A 17335-nucleotide genomic window follows, 5' to 3' on the forward strand; every position below is an offset into this window, starting at 1 on the left:
AGCCCCGTGCATGGCAGTGAGCTGGGGGGGGGGTATCTGGCTGTAGGGACATGGAGCGAGGTGGGGGGCCAGCATTCAGGCTGGACCAGGACACGTAACTGCCTTTTATGTCTGCAGGGAGTTTCTGTTATCTTGAAGGCAGTGGAGGACCACTGAGTGATTTTATGTTATTTATTTATTTATTTTTTGAGACAGAGTCTCACTTTGTTGCCCAGGCTAGAGTGAGTGCCATGGCATCAGCCTAGCTCACAGCAACCTCAAGCTCCCGGGCTCAAGCGATCCTACTGCCTCAGCCTCCCAAGTAGCTGGGACTACAGGCATGCGCCACCATGCCCGGCTAAATTTTTTTTTGTATATATGTATTTTAGTTGGTCAATTAATTTCTTTCTATTTTTAGTAGAGATGGGAATCTCACTCAGGCTGGTTTTGAACTCCTGACCTAGAGCAATCCACCCGCCTCGGCCTCCCAGAGTGCTCGGATTACAGGCGTGAGCCACCTCGCCCGGCCCCACTGAGTGGTTTTAAACAGTAGAGTGAGACACGGCCAAATTGGGGCTGACAAATGGATAAGGACGTGGGGTGGGGCTGGGGGGGAGCCCGAGGAGGTGCACTGCGCCTCAGCTGCGGGAGACACACACAGGGCCCAGGAGTGAGCAGCACTGGGCAGACTGGGAAAGGAACCAGAGAGAAAACTGTCAACTCCATGCTACCCTTGATTTTGCCTGCGGAACAGGAAGAGACCTTCCGCATTTGCCTTCCATTTATTTACTTATTTTTGAGATAGGGTCTTGCTCTGTCGCTGAGCTGGAGTGCAGTGTCGTCACCAGAGCTGCGACCTCAAACTCCTGGGCTCAAGCAATCCTCCTGCCTCAGCCTCCCGAGTACCTGGGACTACAGGCATGCACACCACCACGCCCAGCTAACATTTTAATTTTCTTATATAGAGACAGGGTCTTGCTGTTGCCCAGGCTGGTCTCGAACTCTTGGCTTCAAGAGATCCTCCTACCTCGGCCTCCCAAAGTGCTAGGATGACAGATGTGAACTACCGTTGCCTGATGCACATTTGCCTTTTTAAAATGGCATTTTGAACGTGCCAATACAAAGTTAAAATAGCAACCTATTTATATCCAGCTTTGCCTTATAAAGGATATTGTTCTATTACTGTCTTTCTTTGTATTCCCAGTTCTGACCCAAAACCATCATCCATTTATTAATGAGGCAGAAACAGATTTTTGGGCCACTGCGCAGTTTCCTGGGCCGGCTTCCAGATCGTAGGTACGTCGAGCACAGCAGGAGGGCTGCTTCTGCAGATGGCCATCAAGAACATCCTGCCCAAGACGTCTCTGTTACTGACAGCATCAGAGCTGGAGTTATGCCGAGCGTAGGACGTGAAAACACATACCCTCCACTCTATTAGAAAGTCCTGAAACACCAACTAAACTTGGAACCCAACTGGAACAAACAGTTCTCTTTTGCTAAAATATCATTGTGTATGTGTGTGTGTGTGTGTGTGTGTGTGTATGTTTTCCCAGAACCTTGAACCAAACTAAAATTATTTGATTTGTTGATCGCTTTGCACATTTTGTTTTCATTCACGCAATTTTTAAAAATGTGACTGTTGAAACGCTTTGAAGCCAGTCCCACTTGTGGCCTCACTGTGAGGGGTGTGCTGTGGGCTGGTCCCTCTGCGCCCATCCTGTGGGAAGTTTGCTCCCTCCCACCCGGGATAGGCTTATGGCTGGTGTAATATGATAAGGAATGAAAGTGAGAAAGTAAGATGAGCACAGAACATTCTCAAATCAGAATTAACTGACCTTGTTTCTGTGAGACCGGGCCTCACCTGAGCCCAGCACCCTTGGGTATCATCAATGGGTTCTCTGAAGTAGGTACTGCCTCTCAACTTACTGAAATGCCTGGGCCTCTCCATCCTTGTGAACTCAAACGGAGAGATGTATGCACTGGGTGGCAGGGGCGGGGGGTGGGGGGTAGAGGACTAACTTGTCTTTTGCATGTTTAAAGTATTTTCAAAAATTCTGGAGGAAAATCACCTGTGCTTTGTTGGTTATTTTAACAAATGAAATAAAGTACAAATGACTTTAAGTTGAGGCCCTGTCTGTATATGGGAATCATTATAAACTGCAAAGCCCATAAGCTGCACACGACATTGTCATCATTCAGGATTAAGTGTGCCCCCTACTCTTTCCATGGACACATCCCATCTTCAAAAAGAAGTCCAGGATACTAGTGATGATAATTATGGCCACGTTTGTGAGTTCCAGGCACTGTGCTGCCCTGCAGGGTAAGTATTACTGAAGCCCAGAGAAGTTCAGTAACTTGCTCACAGTCACACAGCTGGCATGGAGGTGAGCCAGGCTTCAAACTCAAGTGCTTCTGATTCAAAAGGACTCTATTTCCATTGAACCACACCAGGTGAAATCCTGGTAGGGTCTTTGCTTTAAAAAAATGTAGCCTTGATGAGATCTGTGTGTATCTATAGAAAAAAAATTTTTTGAAAAAACCAAGCTCTCACAACTTTCAATACCGTGTTTTGCACACAAATGAATGCAACTCAGCACGGTCTTTGTTTAGACTTTAAGCAAAAGGAAGTTGAACAAATGTCCATTTAAAGTCCTATACACCAACTATAGAAATCAGCCTGATTTAAAAAGCATTGGAGTTTTTAATCAAGCTATCACTGTTATAATGCTGACTGTGGAATAAATGCATTAAGAATGGATTTTGTATGGAAAACAGTATGGCAGCTCCTCAAAATATTAAAAATAAAATTACCATGTGACTCAGCAAAGCAGGGTCCTGTGACACTTGTACACCCATGTTCACCCCAGCATTATTCACAATAGCCAAAAGGTAGAAGCAAGCCACTGTCCACTGATAGATGAATGGACCAACAAAATGTAGTACAACCTCACCCTGGAATTTTATTCAGCCTTTAAAAAAATAAGGAAATTCCAGCTCATGCGACAACACGGATGAACTTTAAGGACATCATGCTGAGAAAAACAAGCCAGTCACAGAAGGACAAATACCGCATGATCTCACTCATATGAGGTACTGTGATTTTGTGGGCAAATTCACAGAGACAGAAAGTGGATGGTGGATGCCAGGGGCTGGGACGAGTGGGCAGTGGGGAGTGAGTGTTTAATAGGTGCAAAATTTCAGTTTTGCAAGATGAAAAAGTGCCAGAGATTGGTTGCATAACAATGTGGATATACTTACTAAAACTGACCTGTTCACTTATAATGGTTAAGATGGTAAATTTTATGTGTAATTTGCCAAAAATTAAAAAGCAAGGTTGGATTATTGCACAGCGGGAGAAAACACTTTTTCAGAATTAGCTGCATTCCCTCTGTGCAGAAAAGTCACCTCAAAAAGGCCTGCTCTTTTGTGGAAAAGCTGCAAAATGTTTTCCGTGATCTGTGAATCACCACCTGGCTGAGACGGGAGGAACCAGAGGAGCAGGGCATTGGGGAAAGGGGGGAAGAGTGGGAAGCCTGCTTCTTGGAGGACAGTCTATTGTCACACCAGGCTTCTCTGCCCCGGGGGTAAGCGTCCGGCACAGAGGGGTCACAGTTGTTAGTGGGAAGAGGAGTAAAGGAGACACAAGTTCTAGGAAATGTGCCTTTTGGGGCTGAGCTTCAAGGAAAACTGAGGAAGGAAACTCCCAGGGCAACATCACACAAGTGAAGCTACCAGATGTCCCCACAGCCTGTGCCCTGGTTAGCAAGTCCCCATCTGGACAGAAGAGTGCATTCGTGCAACTGGACAGGCACAGAAACGGTGGTTACAATGTTCTCGTGGATCAAAGGCACTGTGGAAATCCATTTTTCCTACGGTTAACATTTCAGACATGAGAGCACAAGAGCTACAGTGTAAGACCGATCTGTTGACAGAGACCTTTGACCCTTGAAATTGTCCCTCTAAAACGTGGGTGCTACCCACTTGTTACCAGACTAAGCGTCAAAGCAAGACTCGCAGGCCCAGCCCTCCACCTCAGAGCTCCTCTCCAAGGTGCGGCGACCTCCGCCTCATCTGCTACTTCCCAGTGCCCAACATTGCACCTCCGCCCTGCCCGGAGCTGCCTCCACTTCCGGCTGGTGTGGGGCGAGCCTGGAAGTGCTCCTCATCCCACCCTCCACCCGGCGGAGTGGGGCAGGGCAGGCAGAGATCAGGGTTGGCCTGAGACACGGAAGACAGAGCACCTTCCACACCACGGTTCTCACCAGGGTCCACTCTCCCGCCATCATTTCCCGGGGCGTCTGAACTCACCTGCAGGATGTCTTTCTCCCGGTCTGCCTCTCTGTCTTACGCGCACGCGTGCCTGTGTGAACCTGCTGTGGCTAAACCGTCCATTCAAGGATGTCTGATGATTCTCAGACCCTTCTGGACATAAGCTATTTTCCCTGAAGATGAATACCAACCTATGATTATGTTCTTTAGTTTTGTGGTGTACAATAAATAAAAACACTCACTAAACAAGCTTGCATCACCGTTGCTGGTGGGTCCTCAGTGGGAACAGAATCAGCCCGCCCCACTGTTCTAGCTGTAGATGGCAAGGAACGTTCTGGGCCCACAATACCTGAGCGCCTGCTGTATGCAGGCAGGCAGGGTGGGAGAGTGTGGGGTCCCATATGCCACGTCTCTTGTACCACTTTAGGCCGAGTGCCCTGTGGGATCCCAGGAGCCTGTGACTAAAATGCTTCAGGTATTTCATCCTAGGGGTTCAACTCAAGGGCCCTGGAGCCAGACTGACTAAATTCAAATCCTGGCTCTCCCCTATACCAGCTACATGACTGTGGGCAAGTCATTTAAGCTCTCTCGACCTCAAACTTGTCATTCAGAGAACAGGAGGAATGTACCTACTACTCCTGGCCGTGACAACTGAAGGAGCTACGGCATGCCGGGCATTGGTACCAGTCGCTGTCATACTGCAATTGCTCCCTGGATGTTAGTCGGCCATCATTCACATCACAGCTGCTAATGAATACAGGTGCCGAAAAGTGTCACTTGCTGAAACCACAATTCCTTATGAAGACAGTAACATCCATCAGAATTTCTGCCACCTTAAAGCGCGCAGGTTAGTAACTCTCTCGCTCTGACTTTTGGATAGTGCTTTTTCCTTTCCTCAGTCCTTTTAAATCTAAAATTCTTTTTCTTAATTTTGATGTCATATGGCCTATTTTGAGCCATACGACACTTCCGTGAAGTAAGGTTTCATTCTCATCTTATAGCTCAGCAAATTTAACGTAATAATGCTAAAAAGCTGTGTTCTCTGCAGCGTTCGCGCTGCCCTCAATGATCCAACAGAACCAAAGTGTGCTCCTGTTTCTACCAGGCACATTGGCCCCTTTGCCAGTTGATCCCATGTGCCTGACCCTCTGTTCCAGTCCCCCTCTCACACCTCCGTGCCCTTGGAATGCCCTTCCTCTCCTCTCCAACAGGCAAACTCCCGCTCAGCTATAAGACCCCGCCCCAATCTCACCTGCCCTGCCAAGCTCCTCCGGCCACACACCACCCCGGTCCACACAGTGCTGTGAGGAGCTCATGTTACACTTCTCTTTCAAAATCCTATTTGGAAACTCGCAGCATCTAACTCATATGCTCTCAGCTTTCCCTACAGTTCTCTTTCTTGGGCTCTCAGTCTGTGTTCTCTTTAGGAGTCTGAGTCAAGTTAATAAATTTATATCACCACTTCCTCCTGGCCTCACTTCTTAAGAAAGCCCACAGTAAGTAGGAAGCGAGAAAAGACTTTATGGTAAGAGGAAGGTAACTCAATATGGCCGGCTTTGATTGTTTTTCTTTTTTTTTTTTTTTTGGAGTTTTGGCCAAGGTGGTATCCTCCTCTGAGTCTCAGCTCAAAGCAAGATTTTAGCCCCAGGTTCCCTGGAGCTCAGCGACAGAGTGGAAAATGGTACCAAAAGGCCAAGAAGCCAGATTATAATCGATTAGCACCAGGTGCTGACCCTGGGCTCCATGGCTCTCTCTGAATATGTACCTGGGAAGACCTGGTGCCAAGTGGCCCTTTTAAAACAGAAAAGCCCCACACAGATTTTCACTGTCTATTGAGCATCATTCCATTGTGAGAAGCGAGGAGAGTCCAACAGAGACAGCACTGAGACGCCAAGAGGCACAAAGTTAGGAAATCTAAACTCATTGATAGACTTTTTCGAGAACTTTAAAATGTCCTAGAAATATCCTGGTTTTAAAGACCTCTAGAGAGAGACTGGAAGAAAAGAGAAAGAAAAAAAAAATCTCTTACACTTCCCCAGGAAAAAATGCCAAAGCTAATCTTGCACTCATAGAAAGGTCATACATTGTAGTTAAATGTTGATAAACATGCAAGATTAGGCCCACGCACTTCCTTTCAGATTTTTATATTTTTCCATTTCAGAAACATTCCCAACACAGGCCATGCTTGTTGCTTGGCTCGAAATGTGTCCGTGTGGAGACTTCTGCTGGGCCTGGGCCGTGGTGGCAAGCGCCCAGGTGGGGGGCCCGGACCCCGTGCCCACTGGAGGGGGCTCCAGGCACAGGGTCGTCCCAGAGCGAAACAGCCACTGGCAGCCATTCCCCTGGGCTGGGGGAAGTGGGGCTGCCGAGTTTCCAAACCAACCATTCCTCAAAATAAATGGACTCTCGAGTCGTCTGTGCTCGGCATTTTGGAAAGGTGTTCTATGCCTTGAGATTCTCAGGAGATCACGTTTAAAGCTGGGTATTCTTTCTAATCCTTACAAACCAATGGACAACACAGGCAAGACAGCACTTATTTGTGATGCCCTGTCCGGGTGCTCCCTAGCTGTTAACTCGTGCGGTTCCCCCGACAGTCCTGTGAGGCAGGGAACCCCAGTGAACAGACGTGGAAACTGAGGCCCTTACACGGCGTAAGTTGTCCATGCCCCACAGCTTGTGGAAGACGGAGCCGGAAGTGAAGCCAGGTGGGTTTGGCTCCAGAATCCCGTGACATCACCACAGGGGGAGGGCGCTCCCTTCTGTGCTGCCCTGAGGAGACCCCTTTGGCTTCATGGGCTGAAAGATCCTTTTTATGAAACCCGCCCGGTCAGCTTTGTTCCTAATCCTGAGGACTCTGCTTGGTTAAATTCCCTTAAAAAACAGATATTTTTCCCCCCTTGGGAGGATGTACAAATAAATACACGTTTTCAGTGCTCATTACAAACTCTGTAGAGAAATTCTACACGGAAAATCCAACAGGGTGATTCACTCCATTATGATTTTAAGAATTGCCTCAACAAATAAAAAAAGTGCCAGGTTAGCAAGTTGGACTGTGAGAATACGGTTGGAGTAGGCCCTCCTCCCAGAAGTTCCAGAAAGATCCGCGGGAGGGGCTGGCACCAGGCCGTCAACAGGAAAGACGGGGCTTTCCACCTGACCATACGCCCCTCCATAGCCTTGGTCAGGAACCTTCCAAAATAGAACAGGGGCATCTAGATTTCACCTGGATGTGTGGAAAGGTCAGTTTCCTATTTCAGCGCCCCAGGTTCCAAGAGACCTCTGTAGTTTTCTGTACTTTACCAAAAGTTAATTGAGAGACCTTTACAGTCTGATGGGTGGACTTGTGCCAATTTGATCGATTCAGTGTTTCCAATTTAATTAACTACAAAGCTAGAAAAAGAGTTACGGAACAAGCTGAGCATCGTTTCTGCAGCACAGGCATCCCTATGTGAAAGGGCCCGGGACAAAGGCCTTTTATCACAGGTCCTTTGGTAGACGCCAGGCAGACACCTCTTACTCAGAGGACTGACCACATCTGACCCGAGAGTCACTAAGACAGAGTCCTGCCCAAGGCTGCAAGGCACCTGGGTGAGGACCCACTGCACCTGGGTGCGGATTCTACTTCGGCTACCTCCTAACCCCGTAACTCAGGGCAGGATCCTCAACTTCTCTAAGCCTCAATGGCTTCTCTATTCTAAAATAGAATGAAAAAGTTCTTACCCATAGGGTGTTATAAAGAATTTAGATCATGCAATTAAGGCATTTACAAGTGTCTGGAACAAGTAATCACACGATGTGTGGTAGCTTTTATGACTACTATGGGAAGCTAAACCCTGAATGCTAGTTTTAGATGTGTCGTATGGTTTTTTGTTCATTATTATTTTCTTTCCTCCTTGGAGCAAAGGCACACGGGTGAGTGTGGCAGCTGTCCAAAGGCATTGCTTGCAAAGACATGGAAAATTCGAAGTCTGAGCCAGGCATGTGGCCCAGAGTTTGTTAAAATCACCAATTTGTTAAATGCACGGTACCAGCAGCCATCTCTGGAATTATTGGTCAGCCTATTTTTTTATTTAGTTTCTTGAATTTTTTGAAGCCCAGGCCTTAGGTAGATCTCCCTCCTCCAAAAAAAAAAAAAAAACAAACAAACAAAAAAAACCCAACCCTGTAGACTGTAATAAGTCTACAAAAATATTTTGCTAGTATCAACAAGTGTCTCAGAAAAATTTCAAAAAGGGTGCAATGTCAGAGGATCATAACATTTTTAGTATTTCCTGTTCTCAACTACTGGCTATACAAATCAATGCTTTTTACCCTTTGAGATCACAGAATTTTCCCAGAGTAGCTTAATAGAAATAAAATACGATTGAGTGGCTGCAAATAAATGATATTCAAACATATGCAAGCTAACTATGGAAACCGGCTCTGAAGTCTTGCCTGTCTCACTTAAGTCAGTCAGTGCTCTCAAAATTAAGCCTAATTCCCATGGGCTTGCCAACATTTTAAAATTATACATATAAACACGTCCCTCAGAAAGAGTTAACCGAGGCCCACGGTGGCTGAGCTATTTTAAGGGAAGAGATTGGCCACCAGATCTAAGAGCTCAGTTGCTCTATCAGGCGCCTTGCCTGCCAGGATTTTTGGCTTTACTTCCAGAAAAAACAAGAACATTTTTCCTACCATTGCTTCCACTACAAAATCAACTACCTAATTGTTTTTGAAAGTCAAGAAAACCACCTCCAAATAGTCAAAAGCCCCAGACGGCAAGGTCTAACTTCAACTCATCATCTCTTTTTGTTCTGAAATACAGAAAAATCACACGACATCACCCACATATCTCAAAACGTTAGTCTGGGTTGAAAAGTTCAGCATGATGAACTCCTGACTTTGGGGCAGCCTTGTTGGTTTTGGCCCCATCTGGGGGACTCTTGCTTATTTTCTCATAAAGTATCTGTGGAAGGGTGACTGGTTCCAAGGGCCTTTCCACTAAATCTTCCTGGAGAAATGCTCAGGGACTTTTGTTTTTACTTCAGCCCCTGGTCAAGGATGATAATCTCTCCTTTAAATGAGTTGTTCTTTGTCAGATGAGATCTGAACTTCTCACCCACTTAAGTATTTCTTTTCCAGGTAAGGCTTTTATAGAATAATTATGTTTTTCTCTGCCTAATAGTTCTTCCTCAAACTGGACATTTTTATAGATGTTTCCACAGTGGAAACTGATGAAGGTGAGCTCGGCTTCTGAGAGGTGTGTGGAAGGGGCATGTTACCCAAAGCACAGGTAGGCAAGGCAGCAGAGAGTGGAGGTTTGGAGCTTAGCCTGTCAGCGGCTCCTCAGAGCATGAGGCTACATCGTCCAATCACCCTGCAAAGTGGGCCCCTGGGGCGCCCCCGTTTGTAGATGTGGAGACGGGAACAAAGAGGTCAAGTACCCAGTCTCTCCCCACACAGCGAGTGACACAGAGGCTGGCACAGAATAGGGCGGTGTGGAGGCTGATGCTCTAATGCTTGGCCTGTTAAATAAATGCAAAGGGACTGAGAGAACTCATCTGGTGCAGCGAGACATGCACCGGGCAAAGTGGGAAAGAAAATAATGCAACCTTCAGCATAGCCAGATCCGCTATCTTTGCTCAAGGGAGCCAAACCTCTGCACACTTCAAAGTTTGCCCAGTACCACTGCTGAGCTGTGCTGCTTTTACACTTGGCACAACACTCCCGCTGCAGCCGAAAGATGCACAGCTGCAACTTGGTTTCCAATGGCCGTGGTGTGCATCCTTCGTCTCTGCTCGAGGCAAAGGTCTCTTCCACAGAGATCAAAAGCATCCGTCAACTCTCGCCAAATACCTAGCAATAGAAATTGATGGTGCAGCCTTCTGATGCCTGTCCTTCTTAGGAATGAGGTGACACAGAAAGAAATAAAGGGGCCGGGCATGGTGGCTCATGCCTGTAATCCTAGCACTCTGGGAGGCCGAGGTGGGTGGATTGCTTGAGGTCAGGAGTTTGAAACCAGCATGAGCGAGACCCCATCTCTACTAAAAATAGAAAGAAATTAATTGACCAACTAAAAATATATACAAAAAATTAGCCAGGCATGGTGGTGCATGCCTGTAGTCCCAGCTACTCGAGAGGCTGAGGCGGTGGGATCGCTTGAGCCCAGGAGATTGAGGTTGCTGTGAGCTAGGCTGACGCCATGGCACTCACTCTAGCCTGGGCAACAAAGTGAGACTCTGTCTCAAAAAAAAAAAAAAAAAAAAGAAAGAAAGAAAGGACTACACATTTGATATGTTAGAATGACCCAACTGCAGACACAACCTCAGTCAATCAGTCAGCAGCTGTGTATTGATATTTATAAGTAGGAAGGAAAGAAACAAAATTTCCTAAATGGTACTATACAAAGCAACGAGAGCAGAAAAGAGACAATAAAATACCATGAATTGCCTTAGAGCCCATTGGGCTGGGAATTCCCTTAGAGATCCCAAAGTGATCCCATTTTTTTTTTTTGTTTACCAGTTCTGTGGCCCTCATGCTAGCAGTCACCTGCAGGGCTTGTCCAGTGTGTTCTAGCTGCTGTCCTGCTGGTGACGAGATCAGGGGCTGTAGAGCTATGATGGCCCTCAGGTGGTCCAGGTCAGATGAAGGATGTGCCCAGAGGCACGGGCCGGAGTTCACATAACCCTCAGCAACTGGTCAGTCCCCACACATGACCAGTGACCCCTGCTGAACCATGCTGTGCCATCCAAGGAAAGCTGTTAATTCCTTACTTGTAAGCCTTTCCCCACTAAAAAGAAACAATACACATCCTGGTCTTCTCCCATTAAAAGTAGAAGAGCCCATAATATTCCAAGGACTTCAGTGCTTTTATGGGCCCATTTATCTTAGGAACCAACTCTGGCCCTCTCATTTACACATTCGCTCATCAAATATTTACTGAGTAGCACCCGCTCCCATTAGTCACCAGAGGCAAACAGACAGGAGAGAGAGAGAGCTGCCCTTAGACACTTACATCACCAGGAGGAAGGGGGGTGCTTAGGGAAGGGCACTAATAACTGGATTGCAGGAAGTGTGCTGGGGACACTGAGCACAGATGCCCTGCCGAGGCCCTAGCCGAGTGCTTGCGGGCAGAGACCAGGTCAGCTGGAGGGGAGAGGCTCAGGAAGGTCCAAGCCCACCAGCAGGAGCTGGAGAGACAGAGCGCAACGGTGGGAAGGGTTGGGGCTCCCGCGCACCCCACGCAGAGGAGCCCACGGTTCTGGGAGAGAATCGGGGCCCAGGGAAGCTCGGCGGGTACCTTGCAGTCACAGCCGATGGGCGTCCTGCACTCCTCACAGGTGTTGGCATAGAGGGTCTCAAAGCATGCCACGCAGTAGGGGCTCTCCTCCCTCAGGATGTACTTCTTGCCAAACAGAGATTCGTTGCAATGGTGGCAGTCAAAGCGCTCCGTCATTTTGGCACCCGGCTTTTCAGCAACCTGTCAAAAAGAAGAGCAAACCCAGGGACAGTGAGCGCTCTCTAAGCGCCGTGCATGCAAAGGCATTAACTGTCCCGCTGTCTGTGTCATCTTTAGCCAAGAGGTGGCTGCTTCCTCTGGGGGAATAATTGAAACTCACCCATTAAATGGTCATAATTTTCAGTGATAACATTTTTCTTTTCATTAGGTGCTGCAGTTTTTCGTTTGAACGCATACCACGCCTTTAAAAGTGCAATTTACTGTTGATTGTCAGAAAAAGTGATCTCGATTTTGGATACGAGTAGGAGTTGGCGTCACAACCCCCATCTTGTCCTGTTTCGTATGCTTCAAACGTGTGACCGAGCTTTGCATCTTCCCTTTCTCCTTGCCCCCAAAATAGAAAGGCAGGCATAGAAACAATATGTCCATTTCTATAAAAAGATTTTCCATGAGCTCCCTTTTATGATTCATGAATTCAAATAGGCAGAAACCACAGTGGCAAAAGGGAGGGATAGCTGAGTTGGAAATCCGAAATTAGAGGCCAAGAGAGGATTACCCTTGACCTCGACATTGCATTGGGAAGAGCAATCTGATCTTGCACAGAATAACTGCCACTGTCCCTCAGGACAAGTCATTTCTCCCAGATGCAAAGATCACCCTGCAGCTGCCCAGGTACCCAGAGAGCAGGATAAAGGGAAAGGCTCATTCCCAAGAACAAGGATTAGCACAGTTGGAAATACAGTGTCTGCGGTCAACCGCTCTCTAGGCAACACCTCCAGCCTTTCAAAGAGGAACAAGGACAAGACTCCACGCCAAGCACACTGCATTTTTCCAGGGTGAGTATACAGTGTGCATGAGCAGCAAGGGACGGGCTCCTTCTCATAGGTCCACTCTATAAACACATGTTAGAACTATCCCAGAAAGAAAAAGGAATACTTGGGGTGGAGAAACACCTCCAGGGGCATTAAAAGCAGAGTCTATTTTCTTCAGACAATATTTAACTTGCCAAAAGTGAACAGTTTGATCAATTGCTGAGTAGGCACACTGGTTGGCTATGTAACTCTGAGCAATGTTTCACAAACCCTAAGCAAACCTGGTTCAATTTTCAGTCATTTCAAACCACTTGAGAGTGAAATCCCAGAACCAGACCCTCTGATGCAAACAAAGTATTGCTGCCTGGCTTATGATTGCAGCAAATTTGTTAGTTTATTAATTGTACCCTTGTGTATACAAGGTCCTGACAACTGTTAAGCAAAGAAGGGAAGATCTCTCCAGCATCCATCCTTTTTTATTTCTGTGTTTACAGAATATTTTTCTTCCAAAAGCAATAAATATGCAGCTGGACACATGTGGCAAGATCCGTCTTTCTCAATCACTCTTCCTGGAGTTAAAGAAAACATTGTCTGGACATTCTTGTGATAACATCACAAGATGAGGCTCTTGAGCACTTGAATTATTATTCTGAAACCCAACATATAAATATCCTCTGTCCGAGGTTCTCCCGGGTTGCAGCAGCTATGCTGGACGCAGATTCAATGCTTTCCTGTAATTCTTCAGTTATTGGCCTTGAAAGTGGCTGTCGTTTATATCATCATAACTGTGAGCTGTCCTTTCCAACATCTATATTTTTCCCATAAAGGCTGCCATTTAGCTGTGGAAGAAGAGGCTTATTGCCTATTCTGTTCACGCAAACGTAACAATAATGATTTGGGAATTCAAAATAAGAACCATGAAAGGAGAGAGTACTATAAATCGTGGAATTGTAAAAGCTAGAAACAACTGCCATTTATCTATCTATGACAATGTCCCCATTTTATGGATAGAAAAACTGAAGCCGCCCAAGCGTATTAGTGAAATAAGAGGATTCAAGTGGGCTTTCTCAATAGCGATCCAACTTAGAGAAAACAAACTTCAATCTAAATTGAAAGGTGGTTCCATGTGGATCTGGGCAAGCACCCACCATGCTGGAGAAAGGAGACAGTCTACAGCCCGTGCCAGCAATCTCTACCGCTCCATGGCTGTGTTTGCAGCCGGTGAAAGGGTAACGACCATGATGCTCGTATACTTGGTGTATATGTTTTCCAGCTCCTCCAATACCACAGGGCTGGACAGAGAAACAACTAAGGGAGTAAACTCCGAGAAGAAGCAGGCTCCCTATCTGCTCAAAGTATGACTGAGGCTATCCTGTGACAAATGTCATCACTGGTACCAACTCCCCACCAGGAACAGTGTAACGGCCACGATCTGCTCAGTGGGTCCAACCGAGAGGAGGCGCCTGGCCCTGTGTTCAGCTCCCATTTCTACAGAATTGTTTCTGACGAGGGTAAGGCCCTTTCTCACCTTCTTCCTTTATCTTCTCTAAAAGGTCACTACAGTTTTAATGATCAGCGGAACATTTCTGCTTCAACCAACAGGGCAGGGTGTAAAATGGGCGTCCATCCCTAATCAGGAATGCAGCAGGATGCACTGTATTTGAGAAGCCCCTCTTAAGGATTTCTAAAGAATTACATGAAGCACAAACCCCAAGAGTCTGAATTAAATAGTCCATAAGCAAGTGAGAAAGCTCAGAGCTTGCTTTCTATCTTAAAGTGTTTAAAACCAATTCTTCCTTTTATTACATGCTACCAAATAGAATATTCTTTTTTAAAAATGTGTGGAATTATACTATCAATCTTAAGATTATTTTAATAGGAAAAATATATCTATTGTCCTACATTAGAAATCCCCTATAACTTGCAATCTTTTAGTCCTATAAAACAATGATTATTCATTCATTCATTCATTCATTCAAGAAACAGGGTTGAGCTGGACCTATGTGTCAGATGTCATGCAGGTGCTGGAGATACAAAGATGAATAAGATACAGGCTCCTCCTCCCCAAAAAACTTGCAGTCAAGTGAGGAAAAGAGATCTATACCGGAGAGATTGCCAAGCCCCAGGCCAAGGGCATGCTGGAGGCACACAGATACAGTACATGAGTAGAGGAGCCCCTGAGAGAGCAGGTGGGCCTCCTGGAGAGGTCACCTGTGTGGAAATGGGTCAGCCAGGTGACCCAGCAGATCCATGGGCAGAGTGAGCCAAGCCAGGGCAATGAGCGGCAGGGTGGGGTGAGCAGACAGCCAGGAAGATGGAAGACCTGGTCTACGGCAAGGCAAGGGAGGGCCGGTGCCTGGTTCCTAGCTATGGACGTGCCCCACAGGCAGTGGGGGTGCCCAGGAGACCTCCTGCAGCTTGCATAGCCCCTGGAGACACAGGCAGCCCAGTGCAAGTCTACTGCACTGAAGCCTGGCTTTGCTATGCAAAACTTGGGGAGTGACCCCTAAAATTGTTCCCAGGGTGTCAGAGCCCACTTCTCAATCGTTCCTTCAAATAAAAGTGGGACATCTTGGTCCTCTAAGGGTTTTTTAAGCTAAGTGTGTACAATCTGCTTACCCTCTGAGAACTCCATATCCCTCCTGACAGATTATCAGTAATTGCTGTCCCTTGGCTGGTACACAGGAATGCTGAAAGGATTAGGCAACGGCATGCAGGGAGACACCTGCACATAAGGTGTGACCATAGCCGACTTGTTTTTTCACTGAATCAAATCTAATTACAGTGTCCTGGAGTGCTCACTCTTTACCAGGGTTAAATCATGCTCTGATGTCATTCCTCCTTTGGCTCTGAACAACCAGGATATTTGAAAAAGCTGGATCTTAGGGTACAGGCTTGACTCCAGACCAGGCGAACTGCGCTGGCTGAAGCAGGTACCAGGTGTAGCTCGCAGGCCTGGGGACAGTTCGGAGAACACTTTGATCTCTGAGTCATTCGTCAGCCCCGCTTGAGTCATATGTGAGGACAGAGGTTCAGAGAGCCAGGGCACAGAATGCTCGGGGCTCGACGACTACAACAGTGATAATAATTTTAAAAGTTCACAGGTTTAGAAATGTGGTTTATTTTTAAATTTCAGATTTAAAAACTGTAAAACAAAGTTTGAGTCTGGGAAATGTCAGAGCTAGAGAAATATAAAAAAAGAGAGAGAGAGAGAAGGAAAACAAAAAGAGTAAAGGGAATTGAAAAAGGGTAGAGATGGGAGAGAGAAAGGAAGAAGGAGGGAAAATGAGGCAGAAGAGAGGCCAGGACACTAAGCCAGGTGCTCACAAATTTTTTTTTTTTTTACTAGAAAGATTTCTTGAGAACCCAGGGAGGAGGCTGGCCTAGAGGATTGCCTTCCTTGGCATGCTGGTTCAGGCCTTAGAGATCCGGGAGCTTGGCCCATCCTTCCAGGCAAGGCCTAGCAGGCTAGATTTGCCTCGGAAGTCTATGCTAACATCCTTCTCGATGCTTGTTTTACTCGACTACCTACTTAGATCTGACCCCAAAGGGCCCATTTCTCCTCCCCATCCAAGCCCCATAATGCTTCTCTGGATCGACCCTGCTTTATGAGACTCCTCTATTGCAGTCATTTCCTAAAGAGAAACATGTGAACGTCCCCCAGACCTTCCTAAATCACACAAAGAAGCTGCTTCAGTAAGTCAGACCCTAGACAGAGCCATGCAGACAGAGCTTTAAATGCCACCAGGGACCAGAGTGGGAAATTCCATTGCTAATCAACAATCGACCAAAGCTTTTCACAGGCAATTTTTGGAAATACATTATAAAAATGCTATGCTTTCATGACACCGCATCGCACTGTGCATGCCTGTATCCCTCACCTACGGTAAGCACTGGGAGGTGGGTGCTATGTGTCACGGAGACCTCACCAGCAGGTAACACATACAGGGACAGGGCTCCGTGCATACTTACAGAATGAATGAACAAATGAATGGACGCACGGATGAACACAAACATCCCAGAGTACAAACATGTGGGCAAAAGCCAAGCATGAAAATGAGGAACGTATCATGTGAACAATCCACTCTGCATAGCAGACCTAAAATGTGATGTGGTTTGGCATCTGATGCCATTAACATTTCTAATGTAACAGATGCTGAGCTTCCATCCCTGCCCTGTCCCTCCTTCCAGATAAGCTGCTGCTTCACTCCAAGCCCATATGAACCCACACAAACATACAGCTGTACAGCACAGGATGAGGTGCAGAAGCAAAAAGCTGGCCAGGAGGCATTCCCACTCTGGGAAGAACATATAAATTCCCAGCACAGGCTCCAGGTACCAGTGGAGGGCCCTGGATGTTCTTCTATACATACACGCTGTGCCTCCACCCTAAGGCATGGGACTATCACACCCGGAAATGCCCTGCACCAGTTTGCCTTCCTATGGATGTTAGTAGAACTACACCCAGACAGGGCTCACCCCAACACTCTTTGCATTAGTCTAGCTAAATTGTTTCTTTTAAATAGAAATTCTGGTGAAAGGAAGAGGAACATCAGTTCAAGGGAAATAGCTATTTTAAAAAATAGAATAATGGAGCCAGGAGCAGTGGCCCATGCCTGTAGTCCCAGCTACTTTCGAGGTTGAGGCAGAAGGATCGCTTGAGACCAGGAGTTCTAGGCTGCAGTGTGCCATTATCACACCTGTGTGCAGCCACTGCACTCCAGCCTGGGCAACATAGTGAGACCCCTATCTCTTAAAAAAATAATGTATCTGGAATCCATTTGAAATCTACTTTTAGATTTTAGATCGCTGAATTGCAAACAATTTTAGATTA

General features: G+C 46.6%; 1 protein-coding gene across 4 annotated transcripts in view; it reads right to left on the reverse strand.

Annotated features, from left to right (window-relative positions):
* The window catches only part of FHL2 (four and a half LIM domains 2), a 71171-nt gene that overhangs the window by 17099 nt on the left and 36737 nt on the right, over positions 1–17335 (reverse strand). For all 4 annotated transcript variants that reach the window (XM_012737656.3, XM_012737657.3, XM_012737658.2 and 1 more), the window contains one exon: positions 11531–11710. In XM_012737656.3, coding sequence (XP_012593110.1) covers positions 11531–11686 — 156 coding nt within the window. In that variant the 5' untranslated portion in view covers positions 11687–11710. The remainder of the gene's footprint in view (positions 1–11530; positions 11711–17335) is intronic.

The sequence above is a fragment of the Microcebus murinus genome, chromosome 3 (genome assembly GCF_040939455.1).
Source record: "Microcebus murinus isolate Inina chromosome 3, M.murinus_Inina_mat1.0, whole genome shotgun sequence".
NCBI lineage: Eukaryota > Metazoa > Chordata > Mammalia > Primates > Cheirogaleidae > Microcebus > Microcebus murinus.